General features: G+C 38.6%; 1 protein-coding gene across 1 annotated transcript in view; it reads left to right on the forward strand.

Annotated features, from left to right (window-relative positions):
- The first annotated feature begins 436 nt into the window (after positions 1-436).
- PPP1R2 (protein phosphatase 1 regulatory inhibitor subunit 2) overlaps positions 437-25,525 on the forward strand; it is a 28,922-nt gene continuing 3,833 nt past the window's right edge. Inside the window, exons 1-5 of the mRNA XM_016185709.2 lie at positions 437-894; positions 9,342-9,449; positions 15,425-15,502; positions 17,500-17,594; positions 21,665-21,844. Of these exons, the coding sequence (XP_016041195.1) occupies positions 773-894; positions 9,342-9,449; positions 15,425-15,502; positions 17,500-17,594; positions 21,665-21,844 (583 nt within the window). The 5' untranslated portion in view covers positions 437-772. The remainder of the gene's footprint in view (positions 895-9,341; positions 9,450-15,424; positions 15,503-17,499; positions 17,595-21,664; positions 21,845-25,525) is intronic.

The raw sequence follows: 25,525 nt of genomic DNA on the forward strand, positions 1-25,525 counted from the left end.
TCGATCTCTTTTTCTCTCACTCTCTACCTCTCCCTCTCTTTCTTTCTCTTTCTTCCTTCCTTCTTTCTTTCATGCAGATTGAATGAAGGAAAGGAGACACAATTCTCTTAAAGTCAGCTGATATGGGGGGGGGGGAATGCCACCTTTAAGTCATCGTCTTCCTAAAAAGAAATATTAACATGAACCTCCGAAGCTAGTGTGAATGAAGGCACTTAGAAAGAGCACCTACATATACACAGATACAAGCCAGAGGGACCTATGTCATATAAGTACCACTAACTAACCGACTGCGCCACTGAAGCACCTGTCGCTAAGGTTCCCAGAAATAACTCCCAGGCTCTCAACTAGAGAAGGAAAAGGGCGGGCCCCGCCGAGAGGTCCGGGAGGAGGCGGGGCGCGGAGGCAGGCTTTGTTCTCGCCCCGCCTCGCCCCTCCCTAAATATCGCGAGAGGGCGGGCCCGCTTGGCTTTGGCGTCGGCGTCGCTCCGGCGTTGGGGAGCTAGGCCGGCTTTTCGTCTGGGGCCGCCGAGAAAGTGCCGGTGACTCAGGGCGCGCTGAAGGCCGCCAGCTGCGCGGCGTCGGCTTTAGCGTCCGGGTCGTTGTGTGTTGACAGGGACGCCGGGAGTTGTCTCCGCTACAGCAGGTGCAGCCGCTTTAGCCCCCGAGCGGACTGCGCGGCTGCCTGGCGACTCTGCTCCCTCCCGCCCTGCCTTATCCTCCGCGGACCCCGCGCCGAACAGTGACGCTGAGCCGACCGCCGGAGGGGCGCGCAATGGCGGCCTCGACGGCCTCGCACCGCCCCATCAAGGGGATCCTGAAGAACAAGAGCTCTGCGACTTCCTCGGTGGTGCCCGCGGCCGAGCAGCCGGGCAGGAGTGTGGACGAAGAGCTGAGGTGAGATCCGGGAGGGACGGCCCGCGTCGCCGGGGTCGGTCCAGGCAGCCCCTCCCGCCCGGAGCCGACGGCCGCGCCCCAGGGCTGCGGGCGCCCCCCGACCCCGACCCAGACCCCGACCCCGAGCTCCCGAGGCTGCGGCTCCGCTCCGGCCGGCCGGCGGGCGGGGCGGGGTGGCTTTAAAGAAATCGGAGCTAGTGACGTTGATCTTTTCTCTTTTCGTTGTTTAAAAGTCTGTGTGCGCTCCTACGCATACATCTCTAGGTGTATATGAAACAGTACATCTATGTATGTATATGTCGTATGATCTATGAAAAGTCATGATCTCTCAACTGTGGGCGCTCGGTCCCACTTGAAGCTCACAGCTCCACCGATTAAACTTTTATTTTCTTAATTCCATTCCCGAGCCATCTAAAATTCAACCAAGTTCTTTTTCCTTTTTTTTTTTTTTTCTTTCTTTCTGATTTTGAGAAGCATTGAAGATTTAGTCCCAAGCTAGGAAGAGACCTCAATAAGAGTGACGATTTCTCCATTTTTTTTTCCCTAATCAACCTCCCGCAGTCCTTTTAATATGAAGGGTAACATAAGCCACTTGCCACATTTGTCTTTAGCACTACAAGCCAAGGTCCATTAAATAAGGACGTGAAATATTAATGGTGGCACAATTGTGTAAATATACACTGGCCTTTTAAGAAGAGGGAGATGGGTGTATATACACAGATGCAAAGCTCAGTAGGGAAAAAAAAAAAAGCAGTCGCTGTATATTCCACTGGGTTAGACTTGGTAAATATTCTGGAGGTAGGAATTGAGGAAAATTATTGAAAAGTATAAAGTCAGAAAACGTCAGTGAGGATGTTCCTGAAAACAGGATCTTGGAACTAGGGCAGAGCTCCCTAAAAGGTCAGTTCAGAACTATAAAAGAAACTGCTATTTAAAAATAAATAGGTAAAAAAAAAACAAAAAAACTTTTGGGGACTTGTTACAGTGAAGAGAACATTAAGTAAGATCACCGAACCTTCGAATTGTATCCCCTGGCATTGGGAAGAACCAACTAGGAAATTTGTCTAGCTACTGCTCCACTCTTTTGAGTGATTGACAAAAAAAAAAAAAAAAGCATAATATTTGCATAATGGTTATGCAAACAGACTCTCATGCCTGAGGCTCCAAAGTCCCAGGTTCAGTCCCCCGCACCACCATAAGCCAGACCCGAACAGTGCTCTGGTTAAAAAATAAAACAAAAAATTAAAATTAAAAAAATCTTTAAGCTTCCTTTTTTTTTTTTAATAATTTATTTCTTTATTGGGGAATTAATGCTTTACATTCAACAGTAAATACAATAGTTTGTACATGCATAACATTCCCCAGAAAAGCTTCCTTTTTGGAGTAAGCTGCTTCAAAATGGAAACTGGAGTGAGAGGGAGAGTAGTTGGTTGGGGGATTAAGAAAGTGGTCTGGGAGGACATATATAGTTCTGCTATAGAGCAGGAAGACCGAGGTATGAATAGTTTTTAGAGAACGATTGTAGAAGGCTCAGTGCACCTTTAGGATATTCAACAGGGCTATGGTATCCACTACCTTGTATGTTACTGAGCTCCAGTGTGAGCTTCTCCCCCTACCAAGCTGCTTATTATTTTCCTCTGTCTTTATCCGCTTCCTTAACTTACTCTCAACTTTGACCCACCGTAATTTCCTGTGTCCTCACTCTTTCATTTGTCATGTCTTTAATTGCCTGGAGTTTATCTCCAGATCTTGCTGCATTAAACCACTATGTATTAAGACTGACTCACCTGTGTAGGATTGCTGCCTCTATAGGACAGATGGACTTTTTTGCAAGATGGATGACTTTGATTGACATACTTAGATAGCTATAGTCTTGTCTTGGAACAACCTAAAACTTGCACGTATAAGGCCCGGTGTACCAGAGCTGAGCTTTGCCAATGTTTGGTCCCAGATAGTAAAAAGGGTTGGCTTTTTTCATGATTGATAGAAAATGTCTATAAAACATAGTAATTTTGTGCATTAAACGGTGGAGTGGGTTTCCATTATGTCCTTTTCCCACCCAGATCTGTGATTTCACTTAAATATGGTCATCTATTTTGTACCAAAAACATTACCTACAGTAAGGTATTTTTAAAAAGGTGATTATATTTGTGAAACTTTTACTGACACGTTTTTATAGTTCTATTTTAAGTTGATGTACTTAATTTTAAATAAAACTTTGTTAAAAGTGTGTATAGATAGGAAAAGCACAGGTATAATGTATATGTGTGTGTGTATATATATATATATATATGCAGAGAGAGAGAGAATGTGTGTTTTCAGTACTGCCCTGGGGTTTACAGCATTCACTGGGAGTATAGTAATGAATGCAGATCAGGCACTGTATACATTATTATTTGTTACAGATTATACAAACAATACTGCTAACTTTATTAGAGCCTCTGAACAGAAACAATAAAATTATAGTTGAATACGTTGAAACAGACTTTTTGTTATGTTTAATTTTAAAAACTGAAAGTAAGTAGCTCTCAATGCACTTAAAAATTCAGAACTATTAAATCTGGCTTCAGATGTTCAAACAATATAAAGCAGAAACATTTTTTGTAGTTTTATTTTTTTATTTCTTTATTGGAAAGCAGAAACGTTTTTCATATTCAAGTGAAAATCGCCGGGAATCTGAGTCAGTTCAATAGTAACTGCTGAATGATATGCTAGGGGAAAGACAAGAGTCAGGTTCCTGCAAGTTTCTGATCACATTTTTGTAAAATGTTTGTATGCAACTTTGGGTTTTTTTCCTTCTATGTTTCAAGATACTTTTTAAAAAATTATTTAACTTATTTTTATAAGACAAATTGAAAGGGAAAGGGGGTGGAGAAGACACAAAGAAACGTGCAGTTCTGCTTCACTGTTAGTGAAGCTTTCCTCCTGCAGTTGGCGACCAGGGGTGTGAAAAGTGTGCCACTATGTGGCCCCTCAAGATACTTTATTTAATATATACTCAGATTTATTAATATTGTATGCATGGCCAACAACACTTTACTCAGTACCTGCAAGAGTCTTTGCTCAGCTCTGGTTGATGGTGGTGTTAGGGATTAAACCCAGAACTTCAGATCCTCAGGTGAGAAAGTCTTTTGCATAGCTGCTATACTATTCCCTCAGCCTAGCTAAATGAAATGTGTATAGCATATATTTTCTTTATAAGGCATGTCACAGCTTCAATATGCTGAGGAATAGAAGACAGTACCTTAGCAAGACAGTTAACTTAAAATACTTTTTTTTTTTTTTGGCCTCCAGGGCTATCTCTGGGGCTTGGTACCTGCACTACAAATCTACTGCTCCTGGGGTTCGTTTCCCCCCGTTTTTTGTTGCCCTTGTTATTGCTGTTGAATAGGACAGAGAGAAATTGAGAGAGGAGGGGAAGAGAGAGATGAGGAGAGAAAGACAACTGCAGACCTGCTTCACCTCTTGTGAAGCGACCTCTCCTGCAGGTGGGGAGCCGAGGGCTCTTTATGCAGGTCCTTGCACTTAGCGCCATGTGCACTTAACCCTGTGCCCTGCCACCCAGCCCCCCAAAGTCATTTTTATTATAAGTGAATTCATCTACAATACATTTCACAAAATTAGCACTTGGCCCAGTTTGAACCTGCCCCTGATCACACTAGGGGGAGGTGCTGTGAGATCTTTTTTTCTGTGTATAAAGTATTAATGTACTTTGTTTCTTTCTCTTATCTGGAAAAGTCAGCCAGGAGCAATGAAGCCCTGGAAATATCAAGAAAAAGTCTTAAGTAAAAACATACTTACAGTTTGAGCTAAAACAAAAAATAAAGTATCGCCTTGCTTAACCTTCATTTATAAAGTATCGCCTTGCTTAACCTTCATTTAGCTCATACATCAGGCAATTCAAAAGTTTCCTGCTCTGTATATGTCTGTGAGAGACTGAGAAGGCACCACTAGTATTGATCTTGGTATTTACAGACATTTTTTCAAGTAGGCAAATTTACATCCGCAAATGACTATACCTTTTGCTGCCCTTTTTTATCAAGTGTAGGACCCATTTCCTTCTCACATCATCATTTGAGAGAGGATGTTATTTAAAGTAAATTTTATGTAACAGATTTTACCAAGAGGTATATTTTAAGACTAGAAGTTGATTTATTCCACTGATCTCTAAACTTTTTAAATGTGCAAATTTAAAAAATATATATATTGTATTTACTTATTAGATAGAGACAGAAAAATTAAGAAGGAAGGGAGAAATAAAGAGAGGGAGAGAGACAGACACCTGCAGCCCTACTTCACCATTTGTGAAGCTTTCCCCCTACAGGTAGGGGCTGGGGACTTGAACCTGGGTCCTTGCACACTGTAATGTGAGCGCTTAATCAGGTGTGCCATCATCAGGACCTGTAAATGTACATATTTTATTAGGAAGAAAATTAAAGTGTGCTTCAAATATATTTGCAATTTATATACATATGTTACTATCAAACTGTTTCAAGACTTGACATACACTTAAAGTGAAATTCACACAGTGCCATATTTCAAATTGTTTTAGAGCATTTTCATGTAATTCTTGACAAACCGTGTTTTAGATGTCTTAGTGCTGTTATTTTCTTATTCTTTTTTCTTTGTAATATTGTAAGTGAATGGTTTTTCTTCCTTTTTTTTGGTTTTTGCTGGCGCTTGGTGCCAACACTACAAATCCACCTCTCCTGGTGGTCTTTTTTTTTTTTTTAACCTTGTTTTTATGTGACAGGACAGAGAGAAATTGAGGAGAGACACCGCAGACCTGCTTCACTGCTTGTGAAGCATCCCCCCCCACATGTGGGGAGTGGGGTCTCAAAGGTAGTATGTGTGCTTAACCAGGTGCACCACCACCCGGCCCCCAGTGAATGGTTTCTTCAGGTACCCACATACAGTAGGTGTAAGTAGATCCTGTTTGCAGCACACTGTTAAACTAATTGGAAGATCACTGTCATTATCTATGATTATAGAATTCTCATTCTTTAGGGATACCTTGAATGTAGTTCTCAGTTCAGGAGGGTCTAACATAGCAGATCTTGTGAGTTTCAATATATGCAGTTCATAAAAAGCTAGACAACATTTTGAGATGTGCTGTGATTTTATGTACCACCAAGAAAGAAAAAAAACATACTAGCAAATTAGTATTAAGAGGCCAACACATTTTAAGATGTATCTTCAGATAGTAAAATGAGCAAAGGAGGTGGATTTGTAGTTGTTGAAATATATTATTACTGGGGCCAGGTGGTAGAGGCCAAAATACCTGGCTGAGGACACATGTTACAGTACAGAAGGACCCAGTTCAAGCCCCTGCCCCCCATCTGCAAGGGGAAAGATTCATGAACGGTGAAGCAGTGCTGCAGGTACCCCCCTCTCTCTCTCTCTCCCCTCCCTTATCAATTTCTGTCTCTATCTGAAAGTAAATAAATAAAATATTTTCTAAAGAAAGAAAACATACTGTGGTCCAGGAAGTGGTGCAGTGGATAAAGTATTGGACTCTCAAGTGTGAGGTCCTGAGTTCAATCCCCAGCAGCACATGTACCAGAGTGATGTCTGGTTGTTTCTCTGTCTCCTCCTATCTTTCTCATTAATAAATAAATATTTAAAAAAAGAAAAGAAAACATACTATTAGAAAGCCTATTTTATGGGAAATGTTAGGGATTGGTGGTTAATCTGAAACCAGATTACCTAGGTTCAGACCCTTTCCATTTCTTATAAGCGCTATAACTATGGGGAAAAAAAAATGTTTTTACATAGTAGTCACATGCCTGATAGAGCACACACACTATCCATTAGAACCTGGGTTCAAGCCCCTAGTCCCCACCTCGGGGGAGATCTTTATGAGTGTTAGAGCAATGCTGCAGGTGCTTCTCTCCCCTACCCTCTATCAAAAGAAAATAACACTTTTATATACCTTTATGTGTATGTCAATGTATAACGTCAAAAAATTAGTCATTTTGTGTATATTTGAGTTGAGTTAATAAATGTAAAGTGTTTAACTTAGTACCTCATCTTCAGATATTAGTCATATTCTTGTAGAAATAAATAAGAAAATTAATTCTTCTTACATCTTAGTGTTTTATATTATATGTTTTAGAGTTATATATCCAATTCAGATTCTATAAGAGTCTTAGATAATATATAGGTAAATTCTGTTTAGGAAAAGTACTTGAATTAATTTTCTTTAATATACTTCTATATAAACTTGCTTTTTAAAATGCTTTTAAAGGGATATGGAATATAATCACAGGCTCACTGTGTCAAGTTTTATAAATGTGACTCTTTGGTTACTAAATAGCTGTAACAATTTTTAATATTCGCTATTTGCTTGTTTTTTAAATTAATTTATTTTTTATTTATTGGGGGATGAATGTTTTACAGTAAATACAATAGTTTGTGTATGCATAACATTTCTCAGTTTTCAACACAAGAGTACTACCCCCACTAGGTCCTCAGCCATCCTGTTCCAGGACCTGAACTCTCCCCCATACCACCTTTTACTTTGGTGCAATACACTAATTGCACTCCAAGTTCTGCGTAGTGCTTTCTCTTGTGAAAAGTAAATGCAGAGTGTGGGTTCAGTCTTGGAAAATGAGAAAAAGCCTGAGTCCAAGCTCCACAATCAGTAGAAAATGTATTTAGTTAAGGAAAAGAAAAATATGATGGGGAGGGAGTCGGGCTGTAGCGCAGCGGGTTAAGCGCAGGTGGCGCAAAGCACAAGGACTGGCATAAGGATCCCGGTTTGAACCCCGGCTCCCCACCTGCAGGGGAGTCGCTTCGTGGTGAAGCAGGTCTGCAGGTGTCTATCTTTCTCTCCTCCTCTCTGTCTTCCCCTCCTCTCTCCATTTCTCTCTGTTCTATCTAACAACAACAACAACAATAATAACTACAACAATAAAACAACAAGGGCAACAAAAGGGAATAAATAAATAAAATAAATATTTAAAAATATATATATGATGGGGAAAAAGCTTCATTTATGTGGTAGAAAACTGAAGTAAAGACATAGTACACCTTTGTGAAAGGGAGGGTGGGCAGTTGATATAGAGAAATATGTTTAAAAATTACTAGGGAAGTGAAAGACAACAGCAGGATGGCTTTACTCGTGAAATATTGAGAACTGGAATGCATGGACTTGGGGGGAAAAAGTAGCCATCCATCTCCTAAGACCATGGGAGAACTATGGTGGTTATCTTTAGGGAGGGGACATAGAATTTTGGTGGGAGTGGTATGGAACTATATCCCTATTATAATCTGGTAAATCATGAATAAAAAAAATAAAAGTGTTAAAAATGCCACCCTAAAAAGAAAAAAAAATAACGACCCACAGTCCAGAAGGTGGTGAGGTGGATAAAGCATTGCCCAGGTGATATTCTGGCTCTCTCCCTATTGTTGATAAATAAAAAACAGATATTTTTAAAAGAAAGTTAATGCTCCATCTGTCGTAATTTTTAGGTTCTTATAACCTTTAAGATTTTAACTGTTTCATGGTGAAGAAGCTAGGCACACTTCTTATCTCTTGTTGGGGCAATGAGAGTTGGTGAATGAGCAGTCTTTTTTTTTTTTTTTTTTGCCTCTTGATAGAACAAAGGGTAAGTAGGCTTGGAAGGGAGTTGTAGCTACAAATGCTTAGTGTATATTGGGATATTCGGCTTTAGAAAGGACCCTAAAGGGAAAGGTCTATTTATTAATGAGAGAGACAAAATCAGAGCTATGGTACATGTGATGCCAGAGGTCATACTTGGAGCCTTATGCCCAGAAGTCCAAAATTTTAACCACATCACTGCTTTCTGGACTGCTATAAAGGAAATTCTAACTGGCCTCAACACTGAGTCTTGAAGGCATTCAGTGAAAAACATTGGTCACAGAAGGGCATGAGGGGGCCAGCAAAGTAGCTCACTTGGATGGTATAGTTCTTTGCCTATATTCTAGCCCTACCTTTACTGCATTGAAGGAAGCTTCACTACTGTGCCCATTTTCAATTAAAATAAAAACTGAAAAAAATAGGAAAAGCCTAAGTAGCCAAATTCATAGACAAAAGTTGGTAAGCCATAGCTAGGTCAGTGAACAACAACAAAAAAGTTGGAGTGTGTATTTCCAGGAGGGGTTGTGGAGGAGACAATGAGAAGTGGGTGTTTAGCAGGTTGCAAATTTTAGGTGAGGATGGTGGTTATACAATATTCTTAATGCCACAGAACTATGTAATCAAAATATTGCTAAAATGGTGAATCTTGTGTATTTTAACACAATGGCAGTGTGAAAGGGAGAAAAATGCTTAGGTATTATAGGCCATTTTTGGTAGAAAACAAATTATAAATAAAAATAGCAGTTAGTAGTCAGATAAAAGTTGAAATACAAGATTTGGATATTTGTGATTTTTGATGTTTAAATTTTTTCATTTACTTACTAAGATTCTTTTTTTGTTTTAGTAAAAAATCCCAGAAGTGGGATGAAATGAACATCCTTGCAACATACCATCCAGCAGACAAAGACTATGGCTTAATGAAAATAGATGAACCTAGCACTCCTTACCATAGGTAATATTTCAAAGAGATCCTTTCTTTGGCTTATTTCTATTTTAGATTTGATTGAGCTTTTGATAACTGCTGATTTGAATTTGTGTTTGATTTCGTATTTGTTACTAGAACACTAACCCATAAGTATATGTCTAATGTGTGTGACATTAAAATTATAAAATCTGTTTTGTGCATTATAATTGTCATATAAATGTTTATTATACCTCAGTGGTGTCTAGCTAATAATGAGACACACACAGATTAGTAACTTGTCTTCCTGAAATTAATGTATTATGAAAAGGAAGATGGGGGCCGGAGGGTGGTGCACTTGGCTGAGTGCATGTGCTATCATGCACAGGGACCCAGGTTCAAGCCCCCAGTCCCCACCTGCAGAGGGAAAGCTTCACGAGTGGTGAAGCAGGGCTGCAGGTGTCTCTCTGTTTCTATCCCTCTTTATCTCTCCTTCCCCTCTCGACTTCTGGCTGTCTCTATCTAGTAAATAAAGAAAATAAAAGAAAAGGAAGATGAAAATTGAACTACATAGAAATTGCGGGCTTCCTCTCTTTGCAGAAAAAGAATAGTAGAATACATGATGATTCTTTTTTGTTTATTTATTTTTTTTTTTGCTTCGCTGCTCTTGAAGCTTCCCCCTGCAGGTGGGGAGTGGGAGCTCAGACCTGGATCCTTACGTGGGTCCTTACACTTAGTACTGTGTTTGCTTAACCAGGTGCGCCACTGCCTGACCTGTGATGTTAGCACTTTTTTAACCCATTCAAACACAAGCCTTAATTACTATCTCAAATCCTATTTTTCAGCTTAGTTTAGTTAATTACATCATGATTATTACTAGTGTTTCAGATTCTTCCAGGATTTTTTTTCCAGTCAAATTCAGCAGGGGGAAGGGTTGTTTACCAACTTTAGTGGCACTAACATTAATAGCTTTTCGGATAACCCACTACCATTGAACCATCCCAGTTTTTTTTTTTTTTAAGGAATTACAAAATTATAATATATGGCAATCATTTGCATTAAGGAAAAATAAGCAGAAAAGATGGAGATTCCCAAATAAGTAGAACTCCCTAATTTAGATCATGTTCAAACTTGTATAAGAAAGATTTCCAGGGGCAAACTATCTTGATTTTGAAGTGAGACATCAAGACGTTATTGTTAAGTAGAATTAAGAAAGTCTCAATTTTAGGGAGTGGTTAGGTGGTTCAGCAGTAGAACGTGTGCTATACATATTTGGGACCCTGGATTTGAGCCGTAGCATTGCATGAGTTCAGCAAAGACAAAATAAGTGGGCTTGGTAAAATAGCTGAGCTGGAAGTGCAGCTGCTTTGAGATATGGCCAGGTACACCATGGAGGAAGTTCTGTGGCACTGGGAGAAGAAGCCTCAGTGATGTGGTGTCTCTCTGAAAAAGTCAGCTCACAGCAGTGAAGCCCCAGCATCAGTCCTTTATCCCCGCCAAAATGGATTAGGAAGATAATTCAGCAGTAGAGTGATTGCTTTGCACACAAAAGGCCCTGAATTCTGTCTTTAGCACCTCATAAGAAAAATTCTGTATCTTAAGTCAAAGGATAAAAACTTTGGAAGATAGAGTTTGAGATAGCATGGTGATAGTAAAAGCAAGAATAATCATGAAGATCTTGAGAAAGGAAGAAAACAAATACTGAAGTTTCATGATAAAAAAGATTTAAGGAACAAATAGATTTATTACTTATTGAAAGTTTAAATTTTTTTTCCTCCTAATTACAAGTAAATACGTAAAAAGAAATCTTAAAACCGATTATACCACAAGTCAAGGTCAGGGTTTCTTCCATGTTAATAATGGCAGGTGACATCTCCTACTTGCCTGTGTTCATTGGAAATAAGTATCCTAAAGGAATTAAAATCAAACATAGTTTTTAAAAAGTAGTGATAGCTAAAGATGTGAGCAGCTCAATGGTAAGAATGCATGCCTTGCTTGAATGAAGCCCTAGGATCAGTTCCTAGCACCAACAAAATAAAACATTATTTTTAGACTGTCTGTATTTAAATGTAATAAATCTGAACAATTATATGGCAAAAATACTTTATCAATCTTCAATAAAAGGGCACATTGATACAAACATTCCGTATTCCAACTGAATCTGAAAGAAAGCCTGAACATCATGAGTAAGGAAACTGAGCAAAGTAATAATCAAAATCCTCTCAATAAAACAAAAAACCCAGGACCAGATGACTTCACTAGTGAACTTTGCCAGACATTCAAAGGAGAAAGTTGTAATACTTATCATTCTCAAACTCTTTCAAAAAATTGAAAAGAAGGGACATTTTTCAGATATATCCTATGAAACCAGCATTATCCTGACTCTAGGACCAGACAAGGACACCCCACAGACAGACAGACAGACACACACACACACACACACACACACACACACACACACACACACGAGAAGAAGAAAGAAAAATTGTAATCAGATATCTTTAATGAACATACTGGCAGAAAGTCCTTCACAAAACACTTGCAGACCAAGATCAGTGATCTATTGAAAGAATCATATAGTATCATCAACTGGGATTTGTTCCAGGGATGTAAGGAGGGTTCAGTATATGTAATATCATATGGTCATTCCAATAAATATTGACATGATTCAGCATTCTTTTCTGAGAAAACCCTCAGCACATTGGATTTAGAAGAAATATACTTAAATGTGGTAAAGTAATAGATGACAGAAACTTAGGCTACATAATATTCAATGGTGAAAATCAAAACTTTTCCTCTAAGATCAGAAAAAAAAAAACTCAGCTATTCAGTTTGTGTTGGAAATTCTAGCAAGAACAATTAGACAAGAAAAGACTGAAATGTTAAATTGGAAAGGGAGAAGTAAATCTGTTGTTATTTGCTGATAATATGCAAAATCCTGAAGACTCTTTTTTTAAAAAAGCTATTAGAAATAATAAATGAATCCAATAAAGTGACAGGCTACACAAATAATATACAAAAGGGTATTGAATTACTTTATGTAAATTACTTCTGGAAGAAATCAGGAAAAATATTTCAGTTACAACCAGAAAGCACTGAACATCTTGGAATAAATTTAACCAAAGAAATGAAAGACCTGTATACCACAAACCTATAAGGCATTGTTGAATAAAAAGTAGAAGACACAGAAATGGTAGAATAATCCTTATTTATGGGTTGGAAGAATTAACTTGTGTTAAAAATGCCTGTTGCCTAAAGCTGTACTCAAATCATCCTCCATCAGAATTTGTCTATTCATTTCTTTCTTCTTTCTCTTTCTTTCTCCATTCCTTCCTTCCTTCCTTTCACTCTTTCTTTCTTCCTTTCTTTACCTCTAGGATGATCACTGTGGTGCCAGCACTACCAATCCATTGCTCCTGGTGGCCTTTTTTTTTTTTTTTTAAATTTTGTTCAGTAGGACAGAAGTTGAGAGGGGAAAGGGAGATAGATAGGGAGAGAGAAAGACACCTGCAGAACTGCTTCACCACTTGTGAAGCATCCCAGCTACAGGTAGGGACTTGGAGCTCAAACCTGGGTCCTTATGCTTGGTACTATGTGCTCAATATTGTGTGCACTTAATCAGGTGTGCCACCACCCACCATCGAAAATTTCAGTGGGGCCTGGGGAGATAAAAAAGCATTTTATACAAGAGATTTTGATACTCTGCAGACCCAGATTTAATCCATAGCTACAACATAGACCAGAGCCAAACAGTGATCTGTTTATCAAAAAAAGAAAAGAAAAATGTGAGTAGTATTCCTTATAGAAATAGAACTAAAATTATATAAACAAAAGTAAAAAAAAAAAACTGGATCTATAAAAGATTCTGAATAACAACGCTGTATGCAGTAATTAGAGAAAACATTGCAACCAAATGAAAAAATAAACTCTTGCACTATAAGACCAATCAGTGGTTACTGGAAGAAAAAAGGGGAAATGAAGTAGCCACTTAATCAGTACAAAGGGGATGCAATGGATGGAGAAGAATAGAAGTAGACTTAACTATTTGCCAGTGGTGAACTTAACGTATATAAATAGAGATTGATTTTCAGTGATGACTAAAACTTACATATTCTGAACACTACCTCAGTAAAAAAAATGCTTTTAAAAATAGTAAATCTGGGGGGTCGAGTGGTACGCAGCAGTTAAGTGCACGTGGCGTGAAGCGTAAGGATCCTGGTTGGAGACCCTGCCTCCCCACCTACAGGGGAGTCACTTCACAGGTGGTGAAGCAGGTCTGCAGGTGTCTATCTTTATTTCTCCCTCTCTTTCTTCCCCTCCTCTCTCCACTTCTCTCTGTCCTCTCCAACAATGACGACATCAATAACAACAATAACTACAACAACAAGGGCAACAAAAGGGGAGGTAAAAAGGCAAAAAAATAAATAAATAAATCTGAGTGGTAAGTATTTGATACTGACTTTTCCACTTTATATCCTTCCTCTGAGAGTCACTAAGGTTATTGAGGTGATGTGTAGTGTAGATTCAGATATATGTGCTCAGTTATTATCTGTACAGTTTTACCAATTCCCTTTTTCCTTTTCTAGTTTTATTTATAGAAGAGTTTTTTCTATGGAAAATTATATTTAATAATAAAATTCATAGATTTAAATACACCTAGAAATTTGTAGCATACCCTCAAATTTTCTATAGAACAATTCTACAGATAGACTGTATTTATTCTTTTTTTTATTTTTATTTATTTATTCCCTTTTGTTGCCCTTGTTGTTTTATTGTTGTAGTTATTATTGTTGTCGTTGTTGGATAGGACAGAGAGAAATGGAGAGAGGAGGGGAAGACAGAGGAGGAGAGAAAGATAGACACCTGCAGACCTGCTTCACCGCCTGTGAAGTGACTCCCCTGCAGGTGGGGAGCCGGGGTTCGAACCGGGATCCTTATGCCAGTCCTTGTGCTTTGCGCCACCTGCGCTTAACCTGCTGCGCTACAGCCCGACTCCCTACTGTATTTATTCTTTATCAACCAAGAATTGCTTAAACTAGCAATTTTTTTCTACTTTTTTTTTCTTCACTAATACTGGCTTATCAGATTGCAAGATTACAGGGTATAGTTACATACTGCATCAGCCACCGAAATTCTGTGTCCCCACCTTCCAACCTCCCATAGATAACCACTTTAGTTCTCACAGAGTCTTAGGATCCATTTAAATTAGCAAGTTTTTATAGATGGTTGATAAATGATATCTTTGTCAAGATAAAGATGACTGTTTTGTGTTTCCAATATTTTTATGGTTGCACTAATGGATTTTAATCATTTGGGGTTTTTTCTTGATCAGTGATGTACTTTAAACTTTTTGCATTAAATAGAGACTATTTAAATTTTAAAATTAAGATTCAGTGACCAGAGAGATCATTCATTAGGTAGAGCACATGTTTTGCAACCTGAGGCACCAGATTTGATTTCTAACACAGCATGTGACCAGAACAGTGTTCTGATTTCTTTTTCATTTTCTTTTATAAGATAAAGAAATCTTGTGGTCTGGGAGGTGACGCAGTGGATAAAGCATTGGACTCTCAAACATGAGGTCCTGAGTTCAATCCCCGGCAGCACATGTACCAGGGTGATGCCTGGTTCTTTCTCTCTCCTCCTATGTTTCTCATTAATAAATAAATTAAATATTTTAAAAAAAAAAAGAGAGAGAGAAATCTTTACACTTAAATTTCAAAAACGAGGCTGGGTAGTGGCTTACCCAGTAGAACATGCATATTACCATGTATAAGAAATCAGATTCCAGTGCCTGCTCCCCACTTACAGAGGGAAGTTTCAGGAGCAGTAGAGCAATACATCAAGTGTCTTTGCTTCTCTCTCCCTTCTCTGTTTCTACCTCTCATCCTGTAGCAAAAATAAATAATAATAACAACAGGAAAGTTATGAATATGTCAGTATTTTAACTAAGTCAATAGGATTTTGTTTCTTTTCTGCTTGAAACATTATAGTTACTAAATTAATGAGAATAATTTTTATTCTAGTATGGTAGGTGATGATGAAGATGTACTGAGTGATTCAGAACCCACTGAAGCCCTGACCCCAGATGTCTTAGCTAAGAAGTAAGTACCAATGACTGTAAAGCATTTTTACGTATATACTACTTCTAATTGTGCAGATTTTAAAGGCCTTTTATTTTGTGTGTACAAGTGTATCTGGATTTTTTCATAGCAAATTTACTAGTCTTCTAGTTTAAAATCAAGCTACACAACAGCAGAAAGGCAGCAGGGAAAAAAAAAAAAAAAGCCTGGCATATAGATTCTCTGTGGGATTTTTCTTGCATCTTGCCACCAGGGTTTTAAAATAGTACTGAGAGAACTGGGAGATTACATAATGGTTGTGCAAAAGACTTTCATGCCTGAGTTCCCCAGGACCCAGGCTTAATCTCTGCTACCACCATAAACCAGAACTAAGCAGTTCTGGTGATTGATAGATAGATAGATAAGAAGGAAAGGAAGGAGGTAAGGAGATAGTGAATACATAAACAAAGTTGTTACTGCTACTTTTTTTTAAGATTTTTTTTTTTTTATTGATTTAACAATGATTGATGGGATTGTGGGCTAAGAGGGTACAAGTCCACACAACTCCAGTTCCCACCACCAGAATTCCATATCCCCTCCTCTCCACTAGGAGTTTCCCTATTCTCTGTCCCTCTGGCAGTCCAAACCAAACACCTTTATGGGGAGCAGAAGTTGGAAGGTCTGGCTTCTGTAACTGCTTCCCCACTGGACATGGGCATGACAGGTCAATCTATAACCCCAGACTATTTCTATCTTTCCATAGTGGAGTAGATTTGTGGTACAATCGTTGACCATTAACACATGGGTACAATTTCATTATGTACCGGGACCCCAACTTTTTTCTTCTTTTTCCTGTTTTTAACCAGAGCACTGCTCAGCTCTGGCTTATGGTAGTGTGGGGATTAAACCTGGGACTTTGGAGCCTTGGGCATGAGAGTCTTTGCATAACCATTATGCTGTCGACCCCTGCCCCAGGACCCCAGCACTCTCCTCTGCCCCTCCTTCCCCAGAGTCTTTTGCTGTGATGTCCAGTACATGTTTCACATTGTGTTCTCCTTCCCTGTCCCTATTTATTAAGTCCCCCTTGTAAATGAGATCATTTGGTATTTTGTCCTTCTCTTTGGCTCATCGCACTTGATATGATGTCTTCCTCCCTGCCTATTTATTTTGTACGGAGACATAATTTGAGAGGAAAGGGGGAGAGAGGGGGGAGGGTGATCTACAACACTACCACTTGTGAAGCTCCCCTCCTACATGGGGACCAGGGGCTTGAACCTGTGTCCTTGCACACTGTGATATGTGCACTCTACCAGGTGTACCACTACCTGGCCCTTAACATCACAACTTCAAGTTCTATCCCAAGATGATGCAAAAGAGATGACTTCATCGTTTTTAACAGCGAAGTAGTAGTCCATCATGTAACTATGCCATAGGGGTTTTTTTGTTTTGTTTTGTTTTCCATTCCTTTCATCTGTCATTGGACATCTGGGTTGCTTCCAAGTTTTGGTGATTACAAATTCTGCTGCTATGAACATAGGTGTACACAGAGCTCTTCTGATAGGTGTTTTTGTTTCCTTTGGATAAATCCCTGGGAGAGGAATTGCTGGATCGTAAGGTTAGTCCATTTCTAGTGTTGCAACATCCTTAGATATTTTTCTGTGAGAATTGGATTAATTTAAACTCCCCTTCTTATTAGGTTATAGCTAGTAATACTCGTGATCTTTGGAAGTTTTCATCTCACTCAGAAGTTGAATGACACGTTCAACTCATACAAGAATACTAGTGTTAAGGGACCAGGCAGTGGTACATCTGGTAGAACACACATTTTGCAGTGTATACAAAGACTCAGATTCAAGCCCTTGGTCACTACCTGCAGAAGGGAAGCTCCATGAGTGGTAAAGTTGTGCTGCAGGTGTCTCTTTCTCTTTCCCTCTCTACCTCCTCTTTCCACCTCAATTTCTCTGTTACTATTCAGAATAGTCTAATGAAAATCTTTTAAAATATCACTGTTGACTTGTTTGTAAATAATTGTTGTCTAGATTAGCAGCTGTTGAAGGCTCAGAGCTAAAGTATCGGATTCATGAAGAAGAAAGCAGTGAAGATGAAGACTGTGACCTCTCACCTGAAGAACAAGGTAGTTTATTTCCTTTACTAGTTTGAGCACTATGCTAATAATTTTTGCTGAAATACATTTAATTGGAAGCTTGTTAAGCTATTTTCCTTTTTCTTTTTTTCTTTTTTTTTCTTTGCCTCCAGGGTTATCACTGGGGATTGGTGTCTGTATCACGAATCCACTGCTCCTAGAGGCCATTTTTTTCCTCATTTTTGTTGCCCTTGTTATTATTGCTGTTGGATAGGACAGAGAGAAATCAAGAGAGATGGGGAAGACAGAGAGGGGGAGAGAAAGATAGACACCTGTAGGCCTGCTTCACCACTTGTGAAGCGACTCCCCTACAGGTGGGGAGCCGGGCGCTCAAACCAGGATCCTTACTCAGGTCCTTGTGCTTTGCGACATGTGCGCTTAACCTGTTGCGCTACCGCCGAGCCCCAGCTATTTTCCTTTTTGAGGCATGAATAGCAGGAGGTTAGGGAGCAACTTTTTTTTTCCCCCTTTGTTGCCCTTGTTGTTTTATTATTGTTGTAGTTATTGTTGTTATTGATGTCATCATTGTTAGATAGGACAGAGAGAAATGGAGAGCAATGGGGAAGATAGAAAGGGGGAGAGAAAGATAGACACCTGCAGACCTGCTTCACCACCTGTGAAGTGACTCCCCTGCAGGTGGGGAGTCGGGTGCTGGTTCCAGGATCTTTACACTGGTCCTTGTGTTTTGCACCACCTGCACTTAACCTGCTGTGCTACCACCCGACTCCCAGGGAGCAACATTTTATAGCAGTAAGAGCTGATTTCCCAGTTGCCTGTACTTTTTCTTTTTCAGACTGGTACATCTTACCAAATGAATAAAGAATACAGTGAAGATCCTTTCTGGGTTTCATTAAACAAACAGGATAGTACTGTCATAAAGAAAGAGAGAAAGATTGCCTTCTTAATAGGAGTGGATATAGCCTAGGAAGACAGCATAATGGTTATGCAGAAATACTTCATCACCTGAGGTTCCAGTGCCCTAGATTCAATCTTCAGCACCACCAGAAACCAGAGCTGAGAAATGTGCTGGTTAAAAAAAATTAAAAAGGGTAGTCGGGCGGTAGCGCAGCAGGCTAAGCACACGTGGCGCAAAGAGCAAGGACAGACATAAGGATCCTGGTTCGAGCCCCCGGCTCCCCACCTGCGGGGGAGTTGCTTCACAGGTGGTGTCTGTCTTTCTCTCCCCTTCTCTGTCTTCCCCTCCTCTTTCCATTTCTCTCTGTCCTATCTAACAACGACAACATCAATAACAACAACAATGAAAAGCAGCAAGGGCAACAAAAGGGAAAATTAAAAAATTAAAAAGAATGGAAGAAACATTTGTAGCCCATGCAGTATTTATATAGTTAAGGCTGTCTATGAAGCTGAAAAAGGGAAATATTTCACATTATTGTTTTATTTACTTATTGAACCATGTGAATTTGTCTTCTAGAGAAAACAAATGCTTGGGAGTCAGGCTGTAGCACAGCGGGTTAAGTGCAGGTGGCACAAAGCACAAGGACCGGCATAAGGATCCCGGTTCGAACCCCGGCTCCCCACCTGCAGGGGAGTCGCTTCACAGGTGGTGAAGCAGGTCTGCAGGTGTCTATCTTTCTCTCCTCCTCTCTGTCTTCCCCTCCTCTATCCATTTCTCTCTGTCCTATCCAACAACAACAACAATAATAACTACAACAATAAAGCAACAAGGGCAACAACAAGGGAGTAAATAAATAAAATAAATATTTTAAAAAATCAAGAAACAAAAGAAAACAAATGCTTATATAGTTGTTTTCAACTCTTTTAAAAGGGATAAACAAAGTCTGTATATAAGGGAACACATACAGTAGAAACATCAAATACTCTCACCAAAATGAAAAAATTTAGTAGTGTACTTGAAGCCTTGAGATATGCAGTATTAGTTGTACTGTAAAGAAATTCAGAAACTTTAGGATGAATATTTGAAACTTACTAGGTAGTTGGCAGATTCTTAAGTTTCATTGCTGAGGTACAACCAGAATATAATTCAAAACTGGTTGTCTGAGCTCAATAACTACAGGATGATCTCGGGCTGAGAAGACAGCAGAATAATTATGCAAAAGACTTTCATGCCTGAGTCTCCTTGAAAAAGCAGTCTGAGCCTAATTGTGATACAAGAGCTGGGGAAATACTATAATGGTTATGAAAAAAGACTTTAGAGCCTGAGTCTCCGATATCCTCAGGTTCAATCCCTAGCACCACCATAAGCCAGAGCTAAGCAGTGCTTTGGTTAAAAAAAATACATAAATAAATACAAGGGGTATTTATTGGTGGTGCACCAGGTTGAGTGCATATGTTACAGAGCGCAAGGACCCAGGTTTGGGCTTTCTACTCCCCACCTGCAAGGGAAAAGCTTCGTGGGAGGTGAAGCAGTGTTGTAGGTCTCTCTCTGTCTCTCACCTTCTCTGTCTTCCTTTTCCTCTTGATTTCTGGCTGTTTCTATCCAATGCATAAGTAAAGGTGATGAAAAACATTAACAAATAAATACAAGAAAGAATTTTTACATATAGCATAAATTCAAGTTATATTTTAGCTCTCCTACCTTCATTGACTTCATGACTTATTTTCCAAAGATACAACCCCAAAAGACCCTTGAAAAGGATTTAAAATATACATTTGTTTCTAAGGGCTGGTGATGGCTCACCCAGTAGGAAGAACACCTTATCATATGAATGAAATCCTACACTTGAGTTCTGGTGCCATCTGGGAAAATCATGGATAGAACCAGGGGAGAAGCATAGGTCTTTACCACCCCACGACCCACCTCCAAAATTGGGTTTCAGAGACTTCAGTGGTATAACAGATGCAAACTTGGATTCAATCCCTGGTGCCACATTAAAAAATAATTTCTTGAGAACAGAGACCTATATTGTCAATTTTCATTAGGGCGATTTCCCCTCAAATTGTAATTCTGTCCATTGGCCAGCAGGGGAAACCATTTGCCTAATTACAATTTCACATGTTCCTTTTCAGTAGTTACTGATTCAAACAAATTTACTTTCAAACAAATAATGTATCTGACAGTCCTTGCTTAATTAAGACAAAGTCTTGGGGAAATAGAGTTATAATACAACTAGGATATTGCCTACGGCACCAGCAAAGTAGCTTGGTTTTTGTGCTATTTTGCCATGTATGTGGCCCATGGTTAAGCCCAGACCCCACTGAATGCAGGCTACTGCAGTGCTGTGGTTTCTTTCCCTGTCTTTCTGTCTCCTTCTCTCTATATATACTTATATGTATATGAAAGAGTTAGCACAGAGCAGTGAAGTTCCAGTGATTAAAGAAAGATAATGACTGTGGTCTAGGAGGTGGCACAGTAGATAAAGCATTGGATTCTCAACTATGAGGTCCTGAGTTCAATCCCTGGCAGCACATGTACCAGAGTGATATCCGGTTTTTTCTCTCCTATCTTTCTCATGAACAAATAAATAAAATTTAAAAAATAATAATGACTATGGAATCAGATCTAAGTTTGTACTTTAGTATGCCATTCATCTAATTTGCTAGTGTTTTCTGAGCCTCAGTTCCTTATTTTAAACTGGGAGCCATAGAGATGCTTATTGTATTAACTAAGAGTTCAGCATTGATTGTGGCTTTTAATAATATCAAATAATTAACTTAAAATAATATTTTATGTTATTTTTTGGGCTAATGAAGGGCATACGAAAGGATATGAAAAAATTCATATCTAGAGAAAATATTACAGTATTACTTTTTCCCACTCAACTCTTTCTGGAGAATTTTCATATAGATAGATAGGTAGATAGATATAGTATTAAATATTCTTGACATTCATGACTCATTATTATTTTCCTATCAAGATGCACTGAATATATAAAGCAGAGGTTGGCAAACTTTCTATAGAGATAGGCAATAAGTATCTAGGTTTTTCAAGCCATATGGTCTCTATTAAAATGTTTTTACTTTGCCATTGAACACAAAAAACAGCATGAGTATGACTTGTTTTTAATAACAATTAATTTCCAAGAACACACTGCCAGCTCTTTAGCTGAATACTTTCTAAGCCTACTCTCTTTGTCTTCTAGAAAAAAAACGGCAGTTTGAAATGAAAAGGAAGCTTCACTACAATGAAGGACTAAATATTAAACTAGCTAGACAGTTAATTTCAAAAGACCTACATGATGATGATGATGATGATGAAGAAGAAGAAGAAATGTTGGAAATTACATCTGGTGAAGGCATGAATGCAGAAGAATCAAGTCAAGGTTAGATACTTTAAAAATATCATTGACTCTTGATCTTTGTGCTTGAATAAAACTGTGTTTTGCTTTTAAACCTTGAAAAACCTCAGGAAATTTTGCTGAGATTCTCTTTGTTATGCCAAGAGTTTCTAAAATTTCAACCCATGTGGTCAACTTCAGCATAGTAAAGCTGTTTTGCTCAGAATTGAATTGCTTTAGACCTTATGTTATATGATGCACTATGTTTTTAGTTAGCTTAATTTTAGGCAGTCATGTTTTTCTTCATGTTATATTTTGTTTTTAATGTTTCACTTTACATTTTATCTGTTAGAACAATCTAAAGGTTTAAACTTTTTTTCTAAAGAAACATGTTTTTAATATGAAAGACTTGTTCTAAACATCCATTCCAAGTATAAAGTATATCTTTACAATTTAATGCTTTCCACATTTCTCTTGGTTTGGGTTGGAGAAGCCATGATGCGTTTTTGCATAGGAAAATACTTCTTGGCTTTTCTGAAGACTCGGTATTTATTTTGTGGAACCAGGACCTATACAAATGGTATTTCACCACTCTGGACCATGTTTTTCATTGGGGAGGAGGGGAATGACCAAAGTACCAGAGATTCTTCAATTGCCATAGAATCTTCCTGTGGTGTCAAAGTTCACATTGGGTCTTGCCTATGGTGAGCTCTCTCTCTCTTTCTCTCTTCAGACCTGGAGTTATTTGGCTGATTTTTGTTTGTTTCTTTTAAGTCTTAAACAGTCAGCCCTTATATCTTAAAACTAATTCATCCATTCTGAACATAGATTTTACTTATTGATAATATTATACAAAATTCTGGTATTCAGTGGTGAAGCTTCTGTAACATTTATACAGATTTTTGTTAAAATTTGCCTACTTTTGGTACATGCAAACTGATGTTTTTTAATGGAGCTATAACTTAGTTTATTTGCTTTATCTTGGAAGGCTAAGTCTTGGAAAAGTAAATTGCTTTTATTTTGGTGAACATTAATAAAAATACAGGTTTCTCTGTGATAGAACACCCATTATCTTATTACAATGTTGAGACTAATATTTGTTGTTACTCCTTATACTTCAACCTTCTCATTTGTTTCATACACCATTTCATTTCTATTTTATGTACCATAGTCTTTTTTATTAGTAATTTAATAATAATTTACAAGATCAAAAGATTACAGGGTTATATATAGTAGTTCCACACCACATCCACCACCACAGTTCTGTGCCTTCCCTCCACCTTGGCTCTCCCCTTGCCTTCCTAAAGATAACTACCATAGTTTTCACAGTCTTAGTGACAGTTTGACTACTTTTAAAAAAATACTTATTTCCTTTTGTTGCCCTTGTTTTATTGTTATAGTGATTGTTGTTGTTATTGATGTCGTTGTTGGATAGGACAGAGAGAAATGGGTGGGGGAACGACAGAAAGGGGGAGAGAGAGAGACACCCTGTAGACCTGCTTCACTGCTTGTAAAGCGACTCCCCTGCAGGTAGGGAGCCAGGGGCTCGAACAGGGATCCTTACGCCCGCCAGTCCTTGCACTTTGCGCCATGTGCGCTTAACCCTCTGTGCTACCGCCTGACTCCCGTGTTTTTTTCTTTTTAACACGCTCATGTGTTGCCATTCTTCATATTGCTCATATGTGTGATTTATATATATATATATATATATATATATATATATATATATATATATATATATATATACACTTTACCTGCAAATACATATAAATACACCTGAGTCTTTTTTAAACTATCTTGTCTCTCCATTCTTTGAACAACTTCTATCCATTTCCTACTTTAAAGTTGTCTTCTGCTTCTATGGCTTATGTTTCTGGGTCTGTTTCACCATATGCCACCTTACTGAGAATTAAGTGTTCCTTGTTTCTCTGTAGCACTCCTTTCAGTAAATCTTGCAAGGCAGGTCTGGTATGTCAAACTCCTTTAGTTTTTCTGGTACTGTTTTTATTATCCCTTCATATTTGAATGATAGTCTTGTAGGGTAAATTGTGTGCAGCTGGCTATTTTCTTTTAAAACCTTGACTATACCACTCCACTCTCCTTGGCCTCCATGGTTACTGCAGAAGTCAGATGCAAATCTAACTATGCTACCTTTTTCAGTCATTTTCTTCATTTCCCTGGTAGTTTGTAAAATTTTTCCTTTTCCTTTTTTAATTTCACAGTGTGTCTTGGTGTGGTTCTATTTGGGCTTAGGAATTAGGGAGTTCTATCTACTTCTTGAACATTTACATCATTCTATAGTATCACTCCTAGATTTAGAAAAATTTCCACCGTTATTTCTTTGAATATGGTTTCTGTTCCCTTCTTTCTCTCCTCTCCTGAAACCCCCTATAATTCTGATATTTGTTTTTTGTTTTAAATTTATTTGTTGGGGGATTAATGCTTTACAGTTGACAGTAAATACAGTAGTTTGTCCATGCATGACATTCTCCAGTTTTCCACCTAACAGTACAACCCCTACTAGGTCCTCTGCCATGTTCCAGGTTATTTGCTTCTTCTAATGGAGTCTTCAGTCTCGTAAAGAAGTGCCTCGTTTTTTCTAAATCTTTTTTTTTTTTCATACCTTAAAGTCAAAGAGTGCTAATCATTTTGTTTTCTATTCCTGATGTCCTTTCTCCTGCATGGGAAACCTACTTCCTTGACCTGCTATTTGAAACTAATGCATTCAAAGAGTCCTTTATATCGTTTAACCCTGTTTTCAAGTTTTCCATTTTCCTATCAAATGATATTTGAAGCCATGGATTTCTTTCTTAATCCATTTCTCCATATTAAATGAGAACTTAGTATTTATTCAAATATATTCCTCTAATGTATTTCCTAAATTCTTTATCTGAATCTGCATTATGAAGTATCTGGCCCACATTTTGACTTTCCAAGACCAGTGTTTTTCTAGTTTTACCCACCTGCTTTGGTTTCTGTTGTTGGCCGGTAGGTGGCACTGGGTTCTGCTTTATGTTTATGTATGATTTGCAGGGGAGGGGAGGACTTTTGAAGTGTTGTAATGTTTTTTTGTTTGCTTGCTTGCTTTCTTTCTTGCTTGCTTGAACCAGAGCATTGTTCAACTCTGGCTTATGATGGTGTAGGGGATTGAACCTGGGACTTTGGAGCCTCAGGCATGAGAGTCTGTTTGCATAACCATTATGCTATCTACCCTCTGCCCTTTTTTTTTTTTTTTTTTTAACAAAAAAGATTTTATTGATAGGGATAGATACATAGAGAGATCAGAGCACTGTTCAGCTCTGGCTTATGGTCAAAGTGCTGTAATGATTCCTGAAAGTGGGAAGTCTGCTTTGAGGCCAAAGTCATGTTTTCTTGATTGCAGAGCTGCTGGAATACCTTAGTTTGGTTGACTTCCCTGCTCCCATAAGGATATAGTGTTTAGTTTCTTGGTTCTCCCATAGGGACCCCTGAGATGTCTACAGCTCTAAACCAAAGTCCAGAGCTCCTTTACTACTGCCACTTGGTTCCTGGGCACTGCCACTTGGTTCCTGGGCAATTCTGTGTAGGCCTTTTAAATCTGCGCAATGGATTTGTAGCAGCTGAAAATATGGCACAGGCAGTGCAGTGCTGTGTGCTAGAGTCTCTCTCCTTTCCTGCTTCTGCTGTCCAGACACAGTCACCAGCCTTCAGATAGTGATATTTTTCTTTCTTTACCAGAAATCCCAG

This window comes from Erinaceus europaeus, chromosome 9, assembly GCF_950295315.1.
Source record: "Erinaceus europaeus chromosome 9, mEriEur2.1, whole genome shotgun sequence".
NCBI lineage: Eukaryota > Metazoa > Chordata > Mammalia > Eulipotyphla > Erinaceidae > Erinaceus > Erinaceus europaeus.